We start from the raw sequence: 22,020 nt of genomic DNA, 5'->3' as shown, positions 1-22,020 counted from the left end.
AGAAGTATAATACTCGGCCCAAATAAATCTTCTTCCCTATCCATCCCCAACTCCCCTATCCGTTCCGTTCCAGCTCATCAGCTCAGCTCCCGCCATGCCCGCCTCCATGTCCATGTCCAAGCTCCTCTCGCCGCCGCCTCCCACCTCACCACCAGCCCTTGCCCGGAGCTCCGGGCGCCGTGTCGCGCCGCCTCCCGTGCCGCCCTTCCCCTTCCCTCTCCCGTCCGGTAATTCCAGGCGCCGCTTGACGTCGCGCCGCCTCTTCGCCACCAGCTGCTCCTCCTCCGACTCCGACCATGCTCTCTCGACCTCCAGCACCGCCCTTGCCGGCGCCGGAGACGACCTCTCCGCCGGTGTACTGCCGTTTGTTCAGCTCTCCTCGGGTATAGTCCTCCGGACCGAGGAGCAGAGCTTGCTCGGGGACGACGCGCCGGCGCCGGCGCCGGCCTCCACCGCTTCGTCTTTCGCGTTGCCGGATGAGCTCAACGGAGGCTGCAGAGAGGATGACCACCTGGGAGAAACTCCTGCTTACCCAGCCGCCATGAACGGTAGGAATTCTGCTTCTCGGGAGCTCAATTGTTGCATATATATATCTCCTGAATCGTGTTCGACGCGCAGCGCTGTACGCGGCCTGCCTCGCTGGGAACGCGACGGAGCAGCTCTGGAACTTCACATGGCCGGCCGCCGTCGCATTGCTCCACCCGGCGAGCCTCCTCCCCGTCGCCGTCCTCGGCTTCTTCACCAAGGTGCAGAACGCCGACCACTGACTCCACTCCAACTATATATATTATATGCGTTCGAATTAATGGCGACATTCTGACGAAATCCGATCTGCGTGCAGCTCGTCGTGTTCGCCGCCGGCCCGTTGGTCGGCGAGTTCATCAGCTCGCTCCCACGCATCCCCGCCTACCGATCTCTCGCCGCGATTCAGGTGACCATCCATCATCTGTAAAAGCAACGTCAGATTTCTGCTCCGAGAAGAGTGTCATCAACATCATCGTGTCGTGTCGTGCCAGACCGCGGCGCATTTGGTGTCGGCGGCGACGATCACCTACGCGTTCGCCGTCCACAGAGCGTCGGCGGCGGAGGCGGCGACGGAATCGCTGCTCCTGCGGCCGTGGTTCGCCGTGCTGGTGGCGTCCACCGCCGTCGACAGGCTCGCCTGCGTCGCGCTCGGCATCATCGCGGAGCGGGACTTCGTCGTGCAGGTGACCAAAGCTCCCGACCACCTCCTGCCATTGATTACATAGCTCATCTCGTCGCTTTCTTCAACCTATCTCCGATGTTTCTCCAATCTCCATGGATCGTGTGATTGAAGCTAGCAGGGGCAGGCAGGCCGGTGGCGCTCGCCAAGGCCAACGCGACGCTCAGCAGAGTCGATCTCCTCTGCGAGGTCTGAGATTTCTGAATTTCTGCATCTGAATCATCTTTTCTTGATGTTGAATTATGAAAATTGCATGTAATCTGCGTGTGTTCGTGATGAATTTCGTGTGGTTTGCAGACGGTAGGAGCATCCATCTTCGCGTTGCTGCTCTCCAAGAACGACCCACTCACCTGCATCAAGCAGTCCTGCGTCATCTCGCTCTGTCAACTGCCTCTGCTGGTACACTAGCTACAGATTCATAAATTCAGCAAATTAATTAGCAGATTTAGTCATTATCATTCACCAGTTCAGGAAAAGAAAATCTATGGTTCTAATTTCGCAGATTTTCCTGTGTGGTGAGATGAACCGGCTCGCTGACCGGATCTTCGATCACTCTGAAAATACAACCTCACACGCTGAATTTACTTCCAGTTTCAGCATACGAAAAACCGGTGATTCATTGAGCTTGCAGCCTAGTTCTACGACAGTTCATCGATCACTATCAGATATTCAAATTGGAGAATTTTTATTTTGTTTTTTTTTTGGCCAAAATCTGATTCTCGAATTGTTTGATCAATCGTTTGACAGTGGAAGAGGCTGTGGCTACCGTCAGGAATGGCTGGAGCGAGTACATGCGGCAGCCGGTGCTCCCGGCGAGCCTCGCCTACGTGCTCGTCTGCTTCAACGTCGCCCTCGCCCCCGGCGCGCTCATGACCACCTTCCTCATCCACCAGGGTGAGATGACGTGCATGGTCATCATCAAGCTCATCTTGTTAATGGTGTGTGTGTGTGGTGTGGGCAGGCGTGAGGCCGTCGGTGATCGGCGCGTTCGGCGGCTCGTCGGCGGTGGTGGGGATCCTCGCGACGTTCGCGACGGCGAGGCTCGTGAAGGAGCTCGGAATTCTCAAGGCCGGCGCGGCCGGTCTGATCGCCCAGAGCGCGCTCCTCGGAGCCGCGGTCGTCGTCTACCTCACCGGCGCCGTCTCACGGCGAGCTGGCGCGCTCTTCGCCTTCCTCGGATTGATCGTAAGAGAAGGATCGATCTCCGGTTCTCCATTGCTACAAGAATTTAACCTGTCAAGAATTGATTTCAGTGGCGTGGTTGGCGGTGGCGCGCGCAGGTGGCGTCGAGGGCGGGGCACATGGCGTACAGCGCGATCGGGCTGCAGGTGGTGCAGACCGGGAACCCGGCGAGCAAGGCGAAGCTGATCGGCGCCACGGAGATCGCCGTCGCCAGCCTCGCCGAGCTCGCCATGATGGCCGTGGCGGTGGTCGCCAGCGACGCCTCGCACTTCGGCGCACTGGCCGCGCTCTCGGCCGCCGCCGTCGCCGCCGCCACCGGAATGTACTGCCGCTGGCTGTCCAATCCCTCCGACCAGCTGAGACGGATCTTCCCCTCCTGACATGAAGACGCGGATCAGTTGCAAAGTTTTGAGATTGATGAATACATGATGGCGGATGGGTATCTCACTATTGACGGGTACATCATCTATCACTGAAAAAATAATTAGTTGTAAATGTGATATATGATCAGAAAATATTCCTCGATGATCTTAATTCTCAGATTTTCCAGGGATGGGAGTCGAACAACTTCTGTCACTCTTAAAATGAATGGAACGGGCCCCCGTGCTGCTGTGCAGCCCATGTAGTACATGTTAGTCGTACTGCCCATTTAGTTGGGCCGAAAAGGTATTCCAGTCAACGTGCGGCCCATATAATATGGGCCTAGACGGATTCCGGCCTTCGTGAGGCCCATATACGTTATATTGGTTGGTGGAGATCGCCATAGGTGGCTACGTATAGCAAATTCGGGCCAAGGTAGCTGACATGTGGTCCCCAGCCGGCTATCCACCACCGATTTGTCTCACCCTCTGTCCGTCTCGCGCGCCGGCTGCCGCTGCACTTGCCCATGGCCATGGCGCCGCCGTCTCCTCCCTGCCTCCTCCGCGCCCTCCCCCTTGTCGCCTCCTCCTCTTCTCGGAGGCTCCGCCGCCGGCCTACTACCTCTTTGCTCCGCTGCTCCTCGCCGTCGGTAATGATACGCCCTTGCGTTGATAACCAAGCTGCGAATAACTGCTGCTGCTGCTACTGTTGTTTGATTGATTTGTTTCACTTTGTGCAGGCGGATGCGGCGTCGCCGTCGGGGGAGGGTGGCCGCGAGTACGAGCCCTCCTTCGCCGACGACTTCCTCCTCGCCTTCTTCCGGGCCAAGATGGTGGAGGTGACAAGCTCCATCACCCCAAACTCTTCTTCTTCCCCTTTGCAGCTTAACAATGGTTGCCCCTTCCTAGTGCTTGCTTAGTAGTAGCATGGGTGATTACTAGCAGAAATATTAAGGGAGTTGCGATAGGATTATCCTCCCGAAAAAGAAGATGCTTACTACTAGTCTACTACTTGCAAATAATCGAGCAATGTCATATTGATGGTTGATGAATGTTCAGAGTCAGAACAAAAATGATTGATAAGTGTTGTTGATCAGTTCAGTTCGTGGATAAACTATCTATTCCTAACTCCCATAATCGGCATCGCAGAATTGTTTATTACTATGATTTTGTATAGTGTTTATCTGCAACTGCAATTGTATGCCTAATTGCCTATTAGTGAACGTGTGCCGTGTGCGTGTGTACGTCCTATGCTTATGGCGTGTTCTGTTCCCTGTGTATAGCTGACCCAGTTAGAGTTTGTCACATATATATGTGTTTACATTTGTAACGTACCATGATCAGTACAAGTGTGCATTGGATCAATTCTCCTTCTAGCTCTCTACCGTTATACAATACCGAGAATGGATCCATATTTTTCACTCTTGCTCTGCTTGTTTGTACATTTGGTAATTCTCTCATTCTCTGTAAAGCTGTAGGAGGTTGGATGGGATTCTGAAAAGCCTGGCTACAATGGACTGATTGAAGTTGCCAACCGCCTCATGGTCAAGGGGAAGAGTGCGTTGGAGACAGAGCAATCAGCTGTATATAACTTTCTCATGCACAATCTCATTGCTTGGCACCCTGTATCCTTTACAAGATAAAATCAATCTCTTTTCTCTGTAAATTTCAGGTCCGAGTACTCCGGTCGCTGTTTCCCCCTCTCTTGCTTGTTCTCTTCAAAGCTCTTTTAGCACCAATTGCTAATGGTCAATTGGCTTCCATGATGGTTGGTGAGTTCACTCAAGTGACATTTTTTGCCACCTCTGTTGGTACTTATTAGACGTACAATAGGAATCGATGGTTGGTGAGTTCATTGCAGTAGTTGCTTTTGATGTAGTGTGATTGGCCTTATTGATTTTCTTTTTTTATACATTTGAGATGTGAAGCTAGAGCAACAGCACTTTCATGCCAATGGCTGATGGGGCCATGTTCGGTGAATTCCGTAACATTATCCAATGGAAAATCATTGTCAAGCGGGGTACCAATCTATTCCTACTTTTTTTTTGTTTATCCTTCACTCAATGAGATTTTACAGTTCACGGACATTGCGTGATGGAAACTGTCAGGTGTTTGTTGAGAAGTGCAAATATTTGGAAGAGAGCAAATGCCTTGGTGTTTGTATCAACACATGCAAACTGCCAACTCAGGTTTGATTGTAAGATCGTTTAGCATAATTCAGATGTGTGGGATACCTACCTTTATGTACACTATCACTGTTCACATTAATTTGGAGTATAGATTTTGAAAACCTTTTTGTTCTGAATTTTTCTGTCATTTCTTGTATGAACGCCATTTTCTGTTTTCCAGACATTCTTCAAGGATTACATGGGTGTTGATTTGTATATGGAACCAAACTTTGAAGACTATAGCTGCCAGGTAATTCATTTCATGATTAATCTTACTATGCTGAAACAAAACGAGAACTTTCCAACAAACTAGATATGTACATGCTAAAGCTTGGTTTAGTTCCCAAGTTTTTTTCCTCAAAAACATCACATCGAATCTATGGACACATGCATGGAGCATTAAATATAGATAAAATAAAAAACTAATTGTACAGCTTGCATGGAAATCGCGAGACGAATCTTTTGAGCCTAATTAATCCATGATTAGCCATAAATGCTACAGTAACCCACAGGTGCTAATGATGGCTTAATTAGGCTCAAAAGATTTATCTCGCGGTTTCTAGACGAGTTATGAAATTAGTTTTTTCATTCGTGTCCGAGAACCCCTTCCGACATCCGGTTAAACATCCGATGTGACACCCAAAAATTTTCTTTTCGCGAACTAAACAGGGCGTAAGTTTTGTTCTTTGCAAAACCAAATTTCATGATGAAGCACAATGGAATACTCAAGCGCATGTTGTCTTTCATTTCAGTTCAACTTTGGGGTGTCACCTCCACCTCTTGACACCGACAAAGCCCTAAAGGAGCCCTGCTTGGACATATGCACGAACGCGAGAAGACGGAAAGAGATCGGAACTGGTAGTAGCACAGATGGTTTGCAATGCCCCCAAGTTTGATGAGACGTTTTTGAAAGTTTGGACAGCATAACTGAAGATGGGAATGAGATCCTCTGCAGTACTGCGACTGACATGTACTGCAGAGTTGAGTCTCTGAAGATGCCAGGGCATACAGCCATTGTGTCCCTTCTTCAGTTACTGCTACTAGACTTAACTGCTGTAGTCTGATTATCAATACTAACACTGTTGTCTCAAACAACAGCATATATTTTTGGGATGTAACACAATTCTACTTGGAAATCAATTTGGAGAGATGCTCATGTGAATGATTTGTCTGCATTGCTAGGTTGTGTCAGTTTCTCTTTGTATGAATTTTGATTGGAAATTAAAAGATTAGCAAGCCTGGAGACAAAAAGAATCTCATCGTCTGCAGACGCTGCAAGAAAAGAATGGAATTACCAGCCTATCAGCATTCATGACTTGGATAAATTAGCGTCATCTTTGTCCCCAATGCAAGCTACTTCCAGAATCCAGATGATAAAATATACTCAAAATCAAATTCTTGCGTGTCCATGTCAGTACCTTTTGTAACTGTAAGCCGTGTTAATTAAGCCTCCTAATCCATCAGTGACACTTACTCCCTCCGTCCCAAAATAAGTGCAGTTTTAGCACTATTAATGTTCGTTTAACTGTTCGTCTTATTTGAAAAAAGATTATGATTAGTATTTTTATTATTATTAGATGATAAAACATGAATAGTACTTTATGTGTGACTAATTTTTTTAATATTTTTTATAAAATTTTTAAATAAGACGGATGGTCAAAGCGCTAAACACGGATATTTATGGCTGCACTTATTTTGAGACGGAGGTAGTAGTAATAACGTTCATGACTGTACACTGTACACTAGTGTCTACCTGGCTTGTATTTATAAGCTGATACGTGATACTATCTGGTATTAGTTCTCACTGATCAGATATGGAGGAGTTCGACGGCGTCATAGCTCGCCGGCGAGCCATGGCGCGCGGCGGCGGCGGCGACGGCATCACGGTGCACGTGGAGCAGATGGCCCGGGGGCTGATGCAGAGGCAGGAGGCGGCGGCGTCGGACGAGCAGCACCGGATCATGGCGAGCAGCCACCGGGTGTCCCGCGTCCCGGCGCACCTCCGCGACGCCAACGCCGACGCCTACACACCGCGGTTCGTCGCCGTCGGCCCGCTCCACCGCGGCGACGCGCGGCGGCTCGGCGCCGGCGAGCGCCTCAAGATGGCGTACCTCCACAGCCTCATCTCCCGCGGCCACTCCGACCAGGCGCGGCAGCTCGCCGTCATCGAGGAGTACATCCGCGCCATCGCGGCGAGGGAGAGGGAGGCGCGCGCGTTCTACAGCGAGGACGTCGACATGTACGCCGAGGAGTTCATCATGATGCTGGTGCTCGACGGCTGCTTCATCATCGAGCACCTCGTCAACGTCGCCATCGGGAGGGATGAGCCGTCGCTGCACGCCACGCCGTTCGCCCCCGTGCAGCTCTCCGTCGACCTCATCCTCGCCGAGAACCAGATCCCGTTCTTCGTCCTCGTCGACATGGTCAGGATCACCGACCTGCCGGAGTTCGCGAGCACCGGCCACCCGCCGCCGGTGCTGATCGTGAAGCTGGTGCTCTACTACCTCGCCGGCGAGAAGGGCCGCGACATGGTGGGCGACGCGCTGCCGCCCGCGGAGGGCGTGTCCCACATCCTCCACCTGCTCCACGCGATGATCGTCGCGGCGCGGACCAAGTGGGAGCCGCCGCCGCGCATCCAGGACGGCGCGGTGCTCGGGACGGCGCAGGACGGCGCGCGGCTGCTGCGGCGGCTCCCGCTGCTGCTGCTGGTGCCGCTGCTGTACCCCATCCTGCCGGAGGAGAGCAAGTGGCGGGCGAGCTACGGGCGGGAGGACGTGCCATCGGCGAGCGACCTGAAGCGGATGTGGGTGCGGTTCAAGAAGCCGCGCGGCGGCGGCGCGGCGGCGGTGACCGGCATCGCGTCGGTGATGGGGCCGGTGCCGCTGGCGGTGAAGCTGGCGCACGAGGACAAGCTGCGGCTGCCGCAGCTGCGGGTGGAGCTCCGGACGGCGCCGCTGCTGCTGAACCTGATGGCGTTCGAGCAGTCGGCGGCGAAGGCGGAGGCGCGCGACGTGTCGGCGTACGTGTCGTTCATGGCGAAGATGGTGCAGTCAGCGGAGGACGCCGGGGCGCTGGCGGCGGCGGAGGTGGTGGCGGTGGTGCACGGGAACGGCGGCGGCGAGGGCAAGGAGGAGGTGGTGAGGCTGTTCCGGCAGGTCGGGGCGGCGAGCGGCGAGGTGGAGCTGGAGCGGAGCTACCTGGGAGGGATGGTGGTGGAGCTCCGGGAGAGGAGCCGGCACCCGCTGTTCATGATGTGGGCGGACGTGAAGCGCAACTACTTCACGGTGCCATGGGCGGTGGTCGCCGAGTTCGTCGCCTTCGTCACCTTCGTCTCCACCATTGTCCAGATGTACTCCTCCTTCAAGCAGAAAGGAGGATGATCTCGTCCAGACCGACTGCCATGGAATTAATCCATCGATACTCCCACCGTCCCATAAAAAACCGAATCTAGGACCAGATATGATATATTCTAGTACGATAAATCTGGACATATGTATGTACTGATTTGTAGTACTAGGATATATTACATCCAGTATTAGGTTGGTTTTTTATGGGACGGATAGAGTACGCAGCGAGCTACTCCGATCTTTTTAGCTTATTTCTTTCTTGCCTTTTTTTTTCCCAATTTAATGACAGAATTTGTTATATGTTCTTGACTTAATATCCCCTTGGATTTAATTCATTGTTTTATGAATCTGTACATGTTGAGTTTTGCTCCATTTTGTCCAAACTGGTTTCATGCAACACGTACGTACGCAATGCTCTTCTTCAATCCATGCTGCTTTTCACAATCAAACATTGTGCACGCCTTATTGTGCCAAACATTTCGTGGTAATTAATGCCACATGTAACGATCCATTAAATAGTAAATATTGTATTTCTTTATAACATACTCTCTCTCCGTCCTAAAATATAAGGGATTTGGGTTAGATATGACACACCATATTACTACGAATATGGATATAACATACTCCATCTGCAGTGGCGAAGCTATAGAGTTCTTGGGGGGAGGGGGGGAGGGGGTGCACATGAACCCCCAAATTTTTAATTTCTCACTCAAAAACACTAGAATGTACAGTGCTGGAGTGAAATTTTCTAAATGTTCAATGGTAGTGCACCCCCTTGTTTTGATGCTAGTTTTGTTCCTGTCCATTTGTTCAAATTCGTAATAATATGATGTGTCACATCCAACCCAAATACTTTATATTATGAGACGGAGGGGGTATGAAACATGCAAGGGCATATGATATTCTCCCTGTCTCAAAATAAATTCAACCCTTAGTTCAAAGAATGGAGGCAGTAATATCAATGTCGATGTCGGGTAGGAGAGACATGCTAAACAGAGTTCAGAGATCGAATAATCTCTGGCACATCACATAAGATAGGACTTACAAAACTAAGGACCATTCTTTTGTAAGATAAAGGTAACTAAAGTAAATAAACTATTCTCCAAATAAAACCATATCAACCAAGAATGGCTTATCTTTTTCTCTTACTAATCTTGCTATAGAATCGAGTCATGGATACACGCGTTATCATCGCTCGCAGGCTTAACTACACATGCATATGGACCTAGTTTTTATTTGAGCTAATTTAAGGTCCAATAGAAAGTTCATACAATATTTCCTTTTCTTTTAAACTAATTTTTTAAATCCGTTTAAAATTTAACTATAGAAAGTTTTTGAATATGTATAAACTTTCTATGTAGAAAGTATCTAAGAAGAAAGTTTCCATACACAAAGTCTAAGCCCAAATAAACATGTAGATGGGCCAAGGATGTTTGTGTGATTGTGTTCTTGAAAAAAAATGTGTGCCAGAAAAGTTGTTTTCGCAAATGCAGTAATTTGTGTGACACCAAAGTTAGTGATTATAAATTTGACAGATCTCCGAATAAAAAAAAAAGCATGACAAACTTTAACAAGGAAGTGTGTGAGTATGACACGTGGGAATATGAACTTTAAAAATGTGACAAGCCTGCATCAATAATGGAAACACTTATCTAGCATGATCAAACTACTATGCCACAAATTGTAGTTGATTTTCTTTTTTTTTCCTGTTACTGAAAAATAAAAAGTCCAAAATGAGCTTGGAAATGATTGTGTGCGATGGGCTAAAAAATGGGCCAAAACGCTAGAAAGGGCATAGATTGAAGGAATAAGTTCTCTTTGCATCCCTCATTTTTACACCGAGTTTAATTATCATCCATAAACCGTAATACCAGACATTTTTCACCCTCCATCTTGACAAAACCATTTAAGTCAAGTCCCGTGACAGTATGTATAGGTGGTTTCGCTGACGTGACACCCTAATCAACAAAAATAAAATAAAATAATGTCAAAAATAAAATAAATAATGTAAGACCCACGTGTAAATGACCCTCTACTTTCCACCTCTTCTTTTCTCTCCTCGTCTCCATGCCGGCGAGTACCACCTGCTGGTAGTGAGCTCCGGCGCTATGGCCCAAGCCTCTGAGCCCGCTGACGCAGCCGACGATGACGTCTAGGTTGGCCGGTGATTGACTTGGTGGTGGGTGGCGGTGTGGAGGATGATGCCGCGGCGCTGAGGGTGAGAGACTTGTGTGGTTGATGGGCGACGCCAGCGTGCTGTCAATGCACACCAGCGCGCCTCTCCGGTGACACAGCTCGGCGACGCGCGGGGCACGTCGATGACCTTTAGGCTGATCATGGTGAGGCTTCGTCGTCGAGTCGGCGCAGAACACATCGTCACTTCGCGTTGATCAAGAACGGATTTCGATCAGCTCTTGATCCATGTCATCGTCCAGTTCGACATTGATAACGTGTGTGACACACTGCAATCTTTAGCGGGACTAAAGATATTTTTTTCCTTTTTTTCAATGTTTTTGCTGCTTGCATATTGATTTCCTCAAATTAAGTTGCTCCCGACATCCCAAACCAAATTGAAATCCCCAAATCCCCACATCACATTGAAAGAAAATCTAATCTGAGTTAACGTCGATCGGTGTGACGCTACTGCTACATGTTAATTTTGTTGTGCATAAATCGCACGGGAGAAGTACAGGCATATATATGTGTGTTGCATGGATAACCCGGATCCTATTTACTCCCTCCATCCCAAAATGTTTGACGCCATTGACTTTTTAAAACATGTTTAATTGTTCGTCTTATTCAAAAAAATTAAGTAATTATTAATTCTTTTCCTATCATTTGATTCATTGTTAAATATACTTCAATGTATACATATAGTTTTACATATTTCACAAAAGTTTTTGAATAAGACGAATGGTCAAACATGTTTAAAAAAGTCAACGGCGCCAAACATTTAAGGAAGGAGGGAGTACATGGGATGATTAGCTTATCTAAACTACCGGGTATCTCAACTAACACACATAGATAAGTACACCAATATGTTATAATCTAACACTCCCCCTCAATCTAAACTTCGATGTCAGCCGATTCTCTTTTATAAAACCGGCACCTATAATATAAATATGGGTGTCGGTTCTTCCAAAAAAAAAATCCGACACTAGTACAATAGGTGTCAGTTTTTATTCAGAATCGACACCTATCTCTTCATAAAGGTGTTGGTTCTAGCCAATGGTGTCCCGTCGATGCGTGTTTTGGAAGGGAAAAGCACCGGTTTTAGCCGTTCCGGCACCTATAGTGCAGACACCTAGCTATTTGCTTTTCTGTAGTAGTGCATGTAAAATCGCATCCGATTATTAAGTCCCTTTGTCATTTGAGTGGATATACACTTTATTTCATGCATGTCCACTAAAAAAGTCATGAAAAATAATATTTTTTACAAAATATATCAATATGTGATAATCACTTCACAAACATATGCAAGTTCAAATTTAATATACACAAGTAGAAACAAATGTGTATGAACCGAAAACAACAAATATATATGACTATCAAAGGTGTGCGTACAATTCATGGTTGATACTCCCTCCTTTCCTAAACGTTTGACGCCGTTGACTTTTTTAAACATATTTAACCGTTCGTCTTATTAAAAACTTTTATGAAATGTGTAAAACTATATGTGTACATAAAAGTATATTTAACAATAAATCAAATGATAGGAAAAAAATTAATAATTATTTAAATTTTTTGAATAAGACGAACGGTCAAATATTTTTTTAAAAAAGTCAACGGCGTCAAACATTTTGGGATGGAGAGAGTATTTGTTATTTTTGTTTCTTCTTCTATAAGTCAAATTTTAACTTATAGTTTTATAGAGTAACATATCACATATTAATCTGTTTTATTATGTTTTGAAAAATTAATATTTTTAGACGGCATTCATGAAACGAGTGTATGTCCATGCGAGTGGGAAGAAAAACCACTTTCCATCTACAGGGCTCTTTCAATTACGTATGCACCATCTGTATGTATACACTAATATAGGAAGAACCTGAGCTTACTTCATGCCCAGGTAGCAACAAAAGGAAAAGCTTGACGATTCTAGCTGGCTATATATAGTGAAGAGGAAGAAAGGTTGAGATGCTAACTGTATTAGTGAAGAGGGGAAAAATAGATAGAGATTAATTAATAAAGGGGTTATTAGCTTGATACATACTGCATGCAAGCAGAGAGAACACGAAAGCTTGCAGTACTCATCGATCGGTTGATACGTACTTACGTCCTTTTGTTTGTATCACTATACTCTCCCATTTGCCAACCAAAAAGAATCGAGTAGGCCAGAGAGGAGGCTTCTTCCTTTATTTTATGCCATTGTCGTCGCACCACCATCACGCCGATCGCCGCCCGCGAACACGCCATCTCAAATTCCGGTCGACGACGTGCCTATATATACACATTCATGCAAGATATATATATATATATATATATATATATATATATATAATCAGATCATGGGAGAAGAGGCGGCGGAGCAACAGACGCCGGCGCCGCCGTCGCCGCCGCCGGCGAGCAGCTGGCCTAAGGAGGTGAGGGTGGATGTAATCGACGGCGGCGGCGCCTCGTCGGCCTCCAAGCAGCCGTCGTCATCGTTCCGTCTCTGGCGAGTTCCCAAGCACGTGCGCGACATCAACAAGGAGGCGTACGGGCCCAAGTTCGTGTGCATCGGGCCGTACCATCGCCGCCGCCGCCGCCGCGGTGGCGGCGATCGTCACGCCGACGAGGAGGAGGAGGAGGAGGAGGAGAGACGCCTCCGTGTCGAGAAGCTCAAGGAGCGCTACCTTGACGAGCTGCTCACCGACGTCGTCGGGCCTCCTCACGTCGACGATCATCGCGCCAAACGAGACGAAATCCTCCTACTCTGCACATGTAGGCTCGGGGAGATGCTGGATTCTGTTCGCCGGTACGTACGTTTCCTTCTTTAAGTACTCTCCATCCCTAAATATTTGACGCATTTAATTTTTTTAAACATATTTGGCCGTTCATTTTATTCAAAAAATTTAAGTATTTATTAATTCTTTTTATATCATTTGATTCATTGTTAAATATAGAAGAAACAAATTAAAACATCTTTTCTCCTCATTTTTAGTTTTAGTTTCTCAAATTAAAAAACAGCTATAAGAAAGCTGAAAAAAATTGACAACATGGATATCTTAGTCGTCTTCTATCGTCCTGCAAAAGAAATAAATTTCAAATTGATCCATAAAATGAGAAAATAAAAAACAATTACACCATAAGGCCCCATTCTATTTGCAAAACTCCAAATTTCAACTTACTCGTTTTTCGTTAGCACGTTTTTTAAACTGCTAAACGTTGTTTTTTTTTTAAAAAAAATCTATATAGAAGTTGTTTAAAAAAATCAAATAAATCTATTTTTCAAGCTTACAATAATTAATTTTTAATAAATCATGTGGCTAATGAGTCTTCTTGTTTCGTGTGCACCGGAAATATTCTCCACTTACCATGAAACGAACTAAGTTGAAATTTTACGTTTCAACTTGTTAATGTCGAGTTTAAATGACTTACGTGTTGGTAGAGTGATACATCACAAAATTATCTATGTTATCTCATCCTTTCAGCATCTTTTTTATAACCAAGATTACATGACATAATAAAAAAAAACAAGTGTACTACGTACGTACATGTTTCTTGAGGGGCAAAAGTTAATCATCATTTTACCTTGTATGTGTGTACGTATAGATATACTAAATAAATACCTGTGCTTTGCAACGGTTGAAGGTTATCTTAATCTTATTATTGTTATATGATTTAGCTAAAATAAAATTTAATGTAGAAATTTGCTTGAATATTGTTTTTACAAAATCATAAGCTATAATTAGGAGTCCGATTGTCTCGATTTATCATGCGAGCCTTTTTAAACAGATTTCTTATACGACTTGTTCTATATTTTCAAAAACGAACGAACTTAAAAACCTACTCAAATACAAATATGTAATTTCAAAAACGAATGAACTTAATAACTGACTCAAACACGGATGACGTATCAAAGTATCGATAAAAACATCTTCAATTTTTATAATAGTAGAGATATATAGGTTTTACGCGGAGGATCAGGAGTACTTGCGCGGCATGACGGATGAGGAGATGGTGAGGATGCTGCTACTCGACGGGTGCTTCATCATCAAGCACATCTACAACTTCGCCATCGGGTACGATGATCCGGAGCTGTACGCGACGCGGTGGTCGCCGGCGCAGCTGCGCATCGACCTCGGCCTGCTGGAGAACCAGATCCCCTTCTTCGTGCTGGAGGAGATCTTCTACCACCTCACGCCGCAGACCTTCCAGCGCAAGATCACGCGCCGCGTCGCCAAGGACGACGACAAGACGATGCGACGGAGGAAGAGGCACAAGCTGATAGTCATGGCGATGTGGTATATGCTGCAGGACTGGTTCCAACTCCCCACGCGCGAGAGCGACGATCTGTACAAGCTCATCGCCGAGGAGGAGGTCCACCACCTGCTGCACCTGGTGCACATAGCTCACCTCGCCAAGGTCGATAGCGCCGGCCCCAAGTCTCCGCCATGCGAGTGGCAGCTGTGCTGGCAGTGGCCATGGCACGCCCTACAGCTGCTGCTCTGCATCCTCCCACTCTTTCTCCTCAGCTTGCCGCTCCACATGTGCCGGTGTTGCGCCGGCGGCGGCGGCGAGAAGCCGGACCCCAAGGCGAACATCGCGTCGGCGTCGCAGCTGCGGGGCCTTGGCGTCAAGATCAGGATGGCGAAGAGGGACCGCGGCGGGATACTCGACGTGCGGCTCAGGAAAAGCCTTGAGATCCGACTAATACCGCCGGAGCTAGAGGTGCCGGCGCTGTCCGTCGAGGAGGCCACGGCGGTGCTTCTGCAGAACCTCGTCGCCTACGAGCAGCAGGGCACGCCGGCGCGGCAAGGACAAGACCAGCAAACCCAAGGGCGGAAGGGCAAGGACTACTTCACCACCTACGCCTTCCTCATGTACAACCTCGTCAGCTCCACGGCGGACATCGCCGTGCTCCAGGAGCTGGGCGTCCTCCTCAACAACTTCGGAAGCCATGAAACGGTCAGCAACGCCGCATTATTATATACTCATCACTCAGTTTCTCGTTTTGACATTTTTACATGTCAAACTTTGTTAAGTTTAATTAAATTTATAGAAAAGTATATTAGTATTTTAAAAAATATATTCAATGCTAGATTTAATGATAATAATAATTTTATATTGTAGATGTTAAATTTTTCTATAAATTTAGTCAAACCTAAAAAATCAAACGTCTTATAATATGAAAAAAAACAGAGGGAGTATTAATTAATCAATCAATTATGCAACTCCCTTCTCCTGCCGTTAAAAAAACCCTTTTGAACTTCTCTCTCTAACACCATACGAACTTGCCGATCTGAGGAAAAAAAATAGCACTCTACACCACATTACGCAGAAATTTTGGGAGATCTCTTACAGTTATCTCTACCGTTGGATGTATATATGCGAAGATTCGTGCCCCCGGGGCTTCTCGATGGTGACACCTAACTGTCACGCCCCGAACTAGTCCCGAGCGGAACTAGCCCGTGACGCTCCAAATTAACCTGTTAATTGATACCAGTCCCAGGAAACAGTGCTGGTATAACAGGAAGACAGAATATCACAGCAACAGAGGTCTCTTTATTATAGAGTAGGGGTACAGTCATGTTGGGCTGCGGACAGATCCCGAGCTCACAACTGCATTACAAAAGGAACGCGGAAGCCAAGACTTGGACCACACATCACAGGCGCGACTTGGGAACTAGGCCGAAACCCTAAAACTCATCGTAGCCGGCTTGCTCCTGAAGGAACTCCTCGTCAGCGGGATCCGCTTCATCTTCTTCAGCAACTGGGGGGGGGGGGGAAATTATTTATATGGAGCAAGGGTGAGTACGAGAGTACTCAGCAAGCCATGGGAAATAAGTGTTTAATGCAGGCTTCAAAGAAGGGCTGTTGTTTTTGCAATTGATTTTATTTGAACTCTTTCCTGAAACAACTAAGTGAGTGCTTCTCAAACGACACGGATGAGAAAGTGCGTCTCGTCCGGTCGGAGTTTGTGCAATGTATCAGTCTTTAGAATTGATCAAGATTGGCACCCGGCCAATAGCTTTCAAACGGCCACCCGGGCCTGGCTGGTCCCATCAGCCGCAGATTTTCCAAACATCAAACCCATTTCACAACAGCAAAATTTCACAAGGCAGTAGTCAAACAAAACTACGCTAGGAATCACCTCACATCCGCCCATGACCGTGGGCACGGCTGTTCGGACAGTTTAATAACCTCTGCAGAGGGGGTACACTTTACCCACATGACATTACTAACCCGGATCATCCAGCCCGTGCAGAACGGCCACGACTAGAGACCTTAAGGCTTTCATGACAAGGCATTTCGAAAGCCGACACAGGTTCACCATATGCCAACGAGAGGGGTCCCAGACCAACACCAGATTAGGTCCCAGACCATACTGTGCCAGGAAGCCCAGGGGTCCTCCCCGACACCACCCCGGCGAATCCACATGTCTCTTGGCATCAAGGCTCCCCCGATTAGCTAATTACTCAGCCAGGGGTGTCCCATTCCACCCATGTGGTCGTACTTGTCTTATGTTCGGATGAAATTCCAAGGAAACGGTCCTTAATTGCAAGAGCGGGAAACCGTACTCCCGGTACGTCCCCCGGTCCGCGGTTTTGGAAATTCATTTAGTTCGCAAGCACCGACCCAGGTGTCGGGTTTTCCAAATCTTTTGTAAAAACCCAAGTTTTACCCAAGAACTTACTCAGATTTTAAGTTTGAAGGCGACCGTCGATACTCGCACAGAGTGCACGAATATCGAGGCGCAACTAGGTGGTTACAAGGGAACATGGTATAACAATTAACAGTGGAAGGATCAGATGCAACAAGTTGGGTAGGCCCACCGGTCTGCCTTGCAGACAGGGCAAACAGATTAAGTGCAATCCTATCAATGCATAATATTTTGCAAGCAAATTAATTAAGTTCAAATATAGGCTCAAGATGTTCAAAGGTGGCTTGCCTTGCTCGAGATCTTGAGCTTGATCCTCGAAATCCTCGCACTGCGGGTCTTCGGGCACCGAAACTACACGCGAAACGGGACAACTCAACAAACGACGAAAATAAAGCCCTATTATTGACCTCTAAGCGTGCCATTAGATAGATCTCGAGATTTGAGGAATTTTGGAAGTTGAACGGAGTCAAACGGACTTACGGTTGGGAAGATATTGAATTTCTAAGATTATTGGATTTTTGTGTAAAGGAAAAGGATTTATTTAAACCCTTTTTGAAAAAGAAAAGAAAAGAAAAAGAAAGAGGGAGGGAAATTAGACTTCCCTCGGGCGGCTAGGGCGCGGCCCGAGAGAAAGGGGCGGCTCGGCCGAGCTTAATGGGCCGGCCGGCCCAAGAGGGCGGCCCAAGGCGCGCGCGGGCGGGGAGGGGAGAGAGAGAGCCGGTGGGCCGGGTCCATCCTCGCGTGGTCCCGAGTGGGACCCGCTTGTCGGCGGCTCGGCTCACCGTGAGCGAGGTGCACGTGGGCGTGCTAGGGTTTGGGGAGGGGGCGCGGCGCATGCGCGCGGTTCGCGGAGGACGCGGTGCGGCGGGCCCACGCGCAGCCTCACGGCTCGCGGTGGACCGCGCGCGCGAGGGGGCGGAGGGAAGCGGCGGACCGGGGTCTGCTTGACCCGGTCGCGGCCGAGGTGGCGCCGACGTGGCGCCTACGTGGCTGCCACGCGGGCCGGCGCGAGGTAGACGACGACGTCGGCCGAAACGGACGGCGGGCGGTGGCGGCGAGCGGCGGAGCGAACCACGGCGATACAGGCGAAAGCGAGCACACCGGGAGGTTGCACGGGACGAGAGGAGACGAGCCAACGGCTCGGGTTCGCCGGGGGATGCTCGACGGCGGCGGATTGCGGCGGCGGCAACCGGCGGCAGGAGAAGGGGGAAACGGCGATGAGGTCACGAGGGGTCGATTCCCGGCGGTGAGAGCATCCACGCGGCTACGGGAATCCGTTGCTAGCGTCGGATTGGGCGGAGCTACGCCGAGCGAGGCCGGCGACGAGCGGCGCTTCCGAGCTCGGGCGGCGACGGCGGCGAGCACACGGCGGGCGGCGGCAACGGTCGGGGCGGCGCCAGCTAGCTACGGGGAGGCTACTCGTGCTACTACCCGAGTCTAAGGGGAGGAGATGGAACGAGGAGGGAGAACGGAGGGCGACACTACCGTGCGGGGTGAAGGGGCGCAGTGACGAGAGGCCGACGGCACGGGAGCGATCTCTCCGGCCTCGGGCCGGGGAAGAGGAAGTAGACGAGCGCCCGGAGTCCCCTTCCGCGTCCTTCGCACGCACCGGCTCTCTCGGCGCTTTGGCGACGAACGGCGGAGGCGAACAGGGCAGGGCGCGGCAATGGCGAGGGCGAAAACGGGGAAGATTGGTTTGGGGAGGGCTCGGGTTTATAGGGCGGCAATGTCGGTTTGGGAGGGAGGAACCGACATTAGGCGGTCGAGCCAGCGGGCTGAAGCTCCGGCTAGCGGCCAAAACGGCGACAGGGAGGATGACGCCGGCGGGGAAGGGAAAAGGGAAAAAGGAAGGGAGAAAGGGGGCTTGCCCCTTTCCTCTTCGGAAAAAGGAGGAAGGAGAGAGGGCGATGAGGAGGAGCTCTGCCTCCATCCTTTGGAAGCACGCGCGGGGAGTAGCGGGGCCGAGTCGATGACGACGGCGATGACGGCGGAGGCGGCTTGGAGCGGGACGGCGACACGGGCGGCAGGCACGGCAGAGGCTGACGGCGGCGGCGACCAGGCGGTCGGCCACCACGGCGCGCGCGCGCGGGAAGCAACGGGCGGCGCGGGGATTTGAGCGGCGTCGGCGGGAAGCGGTAGCGCGAGGGAGGGCTCGGCTCCGCACGGCTCGCGCGCACGCGCGTGCAGCGCTCGGGCAGAGCGGGGAGAGGGAGGGAGAGAAAGAGAGAGAGAGAAAGAGAGAGAGAGAGAGAGAGCCGGGGAGGGAGGGGGAGATGGGCCGAGAGGGATTCGGCCCATCGAACCCTAGGGAGGCAAAATAGACTTTTGCGGAGGGATTTGATTTGGGAAGGGTTTGGATTCGGGATTGAACTCGACGATGGATCGGGGATTTGAGACCTGAGATGGCACGGGCACTAGACAACAAGCAAAGAAACGGATTTCGCAAATAGGATTTTTAAGAGCTAGTTTTCCCGCTAGGCGCCAAGACGGAACGGGCGCTACACTAACTCTACCAGAGTACTAATTAATATATTAGGGTTTGGGATGAGGAGGTTGGGGAAGGGAGGAGAGGGAAGTTTGCTGGGACTTAAAGGGATGTTTGTGAGTGGCGGACATGGGCGGGTGGCGTAGCACTGCCGTCAGAACCGTATGGTTGGATAAGGGCGATGGATGGGGACGGTAGAGGAAGTATTCGGTTTCGAGTGTTTAGGAGGAGGGGGCATTTCCAGCTGCAAGGGAGCTGTCGAAGACAGTTAAGACGGTGGGGCGGAGCCGTGGGGAACATCGTATACCGCTCAGTTCAGGGAGAAGGAGAGGTAGGGAGTGGGAGGTTGATGGCAGGAAAAGGAATAGGTGGGTTCTCTTCGACAAAGGAAGATGCCAGCACTGTGCTGAATAGGAAGGAGCGGCGTTGGAGGTGGCATGTTTGACCTTGCATCACGTACGGGAGAAGGGGAAAGTGGGGAATGGAGAAGGTTAACTATTGTGCTTGGACGAATCTTGGTGCAATATAAGATGTTCAGAAATGGTTGAGATGAGGAGGGGTTTTCTTGCAAATATTACATACGCATGCATATTTTCAAATCATCTTAAATAAATCAAATCTTTTTTATTGTAATTACCTATATTTACACTATAATTAATTATAAGTTTTAATAATTTTGAGATAATTTTCATGATACTTATTATAATTTAAAGTAACCGATTACCTACATAGAAGAGTAGATAAATGAGATAGAAGATAGAAAATGTAGGCAAAGGAAAGAAACTTGGCTTGCGTTTTCTTTTACGCAAATGATGTCAACCATATCTTTTAATTATTTCAAACTAAAGAGTAAATAAGCTTTCCCTGGATATAAAACAAAATTTGAGAAAAAAATGCAAATGAGGAAATGGAAACAACTAATACTGTTAGGTTCCGGAAATCTACCTCTTGACATTTTTTTTATTTGGATGAAACATGTGAAATGAATGGTCAATAACACCATAACAAAAGTTCTGCAAGGGGATTGAAGCAGGCTAAATTAATCAACCATGAAACAAAGATACTTTTTCTACATACAAGATTCGGTGCTGAGAAATAAGTGACCGTAATCAAGTAAAAATATGGCACATGTTTTCAGCAAAACTGGTTAGAAAAAGACTAACAATATTTATGGTGCATATTTTCCAAGAAAAAGTTTAAATAAATACGTTTACACTATAATTACGTTATAAATTTCAACTTTTACACTAAATATATGTCATATAAAAGAAATTGATTATCTACTTGAAATAGGAGAGAAACTTACTACATACATATAAGAAATCAGAGAGGTATCAATTAATTACATGAGAGAAGCAATCGAAAAATCAAGAGAAAAATATGGAACCATATATATATAGCTTTTAACAAAAGGGGGAAAAAGTGGAATTTTGGACACTTCTTTAATGACGTTACTCATTCCCTCCGTGACAAAAACATGCCGTTTTAGACAGGACATACATATCTATCTGATGTCGTTGTTAATTACCGCAGATCATCAATTACTTCAAGAACCTATGCCGGTGGAATCAGCGGAGCAAGGAGGACACACCCATCGGCAAGGTGCTCGATCAGCTCAGGGAATGTAGCCAGTACCAATTATACCGAGATTGGGCGGAAGCGAAGAAGTACATGGACACCCCTGTCAAAATCCTTGCGCTCGTCGTGTCTACTCTGCTCGCCATCTCCACGATCCTGCAGACTACCACCGCCTTCTATCCCAAATGATACAACTCACCTTATTTTATTCTCCTAACTTTCAAATTTGGATAAATTTATTTACTTGGAGTGCTAGTACTACCTAATTTTTGAAAGCTTATGATGATTTTTAAGTTCACAGTGGAAAATAGACTTCATTAAAAGCTTAAGGTTCAAAAATAAACCCTACCCTATTGGAAATTATCTAATTTCATCTTAGATATATATGCCATAAATATGTGTGCATATTTGTGTGTGTGCGCGCGTGGAATTCATATCCTCTGTGTTTTGTAGTTGTTACCAAAATGTTGTAATAATTTAATAAATCCAATAAAGGGGACACATATGTTTTGGGCCCTGACATATTTTAGATTATGTGTGATTCTTTAATCTGTATGGTGTGCATATGTGCCACAATTATTATACTTAGGTTAACTATGGCACCAAAGTGGCATTAAATTGTTGCACGACGTTAACTGTGCGTTCGCCAATAAAATGTACATGTGACATTTAGGGGTGCCAAGTAAAATAAAAAAAGTGTGACAAACTTAAAATATTGTAGCAATGAAGCAAACAATATTTAACAAACTATGAAAAGACGAAAATATGACACGGCAAGGTAGCCAAATAAACCAAACATTCCCTTAGTTTTGCTTGTGGTAAGAAGCCAAAAGAAATAGAACTGGAAGATTAAAAAATAATAAGTTTACGAAATTGTGAACCTAAACATAT

At 47.9% G+C, this 22,020-nt stretch overlaps 4 protein-coding genes across 11 annotated transcripts; all 4 read left to right on the top strand.

The window, feature by feature from the left end:
- The first annotated feature begins 44 nt into the window (after positions 1–44).
- LOC127772517 (solute carrier family 40 member 3, chloroplastic) lies at positions 45–4,297 on the top strand. Of its 8 annotated transcripts, none has more exons than XM_052298452.1 (11): positions 45–548; positions 619–746; positions 842–931; positions 1,017–1,208; positions 1,319–1,393; positions 1,502–1,603; positions 1,707–1,815; positions 1,952–2,098; positions 2,166–2,389; positions 2,458–2,843; positions 4,218–4,297. In XM_052298452.1, the coding sequence occupies exons 1-10, from the start codon at positions 95–97 to the stop codon at positions 2,764–2,766; spliced, it is 1,830 nt and encodes a 609-aa protein (XP_052154412.1). In that variant the 5' UTR covers positions 45–94; the 3' UTR covers positions 2,767–2,843; positions 4,218–4,297. The 8 variants fall into 8 exon arrangements, with proteins under 8 accessions (XP_052154412.1, XP_052154413.1, XP_052154410.1 ...); XM_052298453.1 differs by lacking the exon at positions 4,218–4,297 and adding an exon at positions 2,937–3,072 and having other exon boundaries at positions 2,485–2,843; XM_052298450.1 differs by lacking the exon at positions 4,218–4,297 and adding an exon at positions 2,937–3,072.
- Positions 3,256–6,078, top strand: LOC127772519 (beta-carotene isomerase D27, chloroplastic). The gene is made up of 8 exons (XM_052298454.1): positions 3,256–3,395; positions 3,486–3,584; positions 4,224–4,328; positions 4,418–4,517; positions 4,674–4,765; positions 4,854–4,934; positions 5,095–5,163; positions 5,666–6,078. Exons 1-8 carry the CDS (start codon positions 3,273–3,275, stop codon positions 5,807–5,809), a joined length of 813 nt encoding a protein of 270 aa, XP_052154414.1. The 5' UTR covers positions 3,256–3,272; the 3' UTR covers positions 5,810–6,078.
- Positions 6,079–6,727: 649 nt separating this feature from the next.
- LOC127774837 (UPF0481 protein At3g47200-like) lies at positions 6,728–8,574 on the top strand. The gene has a single exon (XM_052301126.1). The coding sequence runs from the start codon at positions 6,728–6,730 to the stop codon at positions 8,291–8,293; it is 1,566 nt and encodes a 521-aa protein (XP_052157086.1). The 3' UTR covers positions 8,294–8,574.
- Positions 8,575–12,768: 4,194 nt separating this feature from the next.
- Positions 12,769–21,634, top strand: LOC127774791 (UPF0481 protein At3g47200-like). Its single transcript, XM_052301083.1, has 3 exons — positions 12,769–13,217; positions 14,371–15,370; positions 21,085–21,634. The coding sequence occupies exons 1-3, from the start codon at positions 12,769–12,771 to the stop codon at positions 21,316–21,318; spliced, it is 1,683 nt and encodes a 560-aa protein (XP_052157043.1). The 3' UTR covers positions 21,319–21,634.
- The last annotated feature ends 386 nt before the right edge of the window (positions 21,635–22,020 follow it).

The sequence above is a fragment of the Oryza glaberrima genome, chromosome 5 (assembly GCF_000147395.1).
Source record: "Oryza glaberrima chromosome 5, OglaRS2, whole genome shotgun sequence".
NCBI classification, from domain to species: domain Eukaryota; kingdom Viridiplantae; phylum Streptophyta; class Magnoliopsida; order Poales; family Poaceae; genus Oryza; species Oryza glaberrima.
This window is presented reverse-complemented; position numbering and strand designations above follow the sequence as displayed.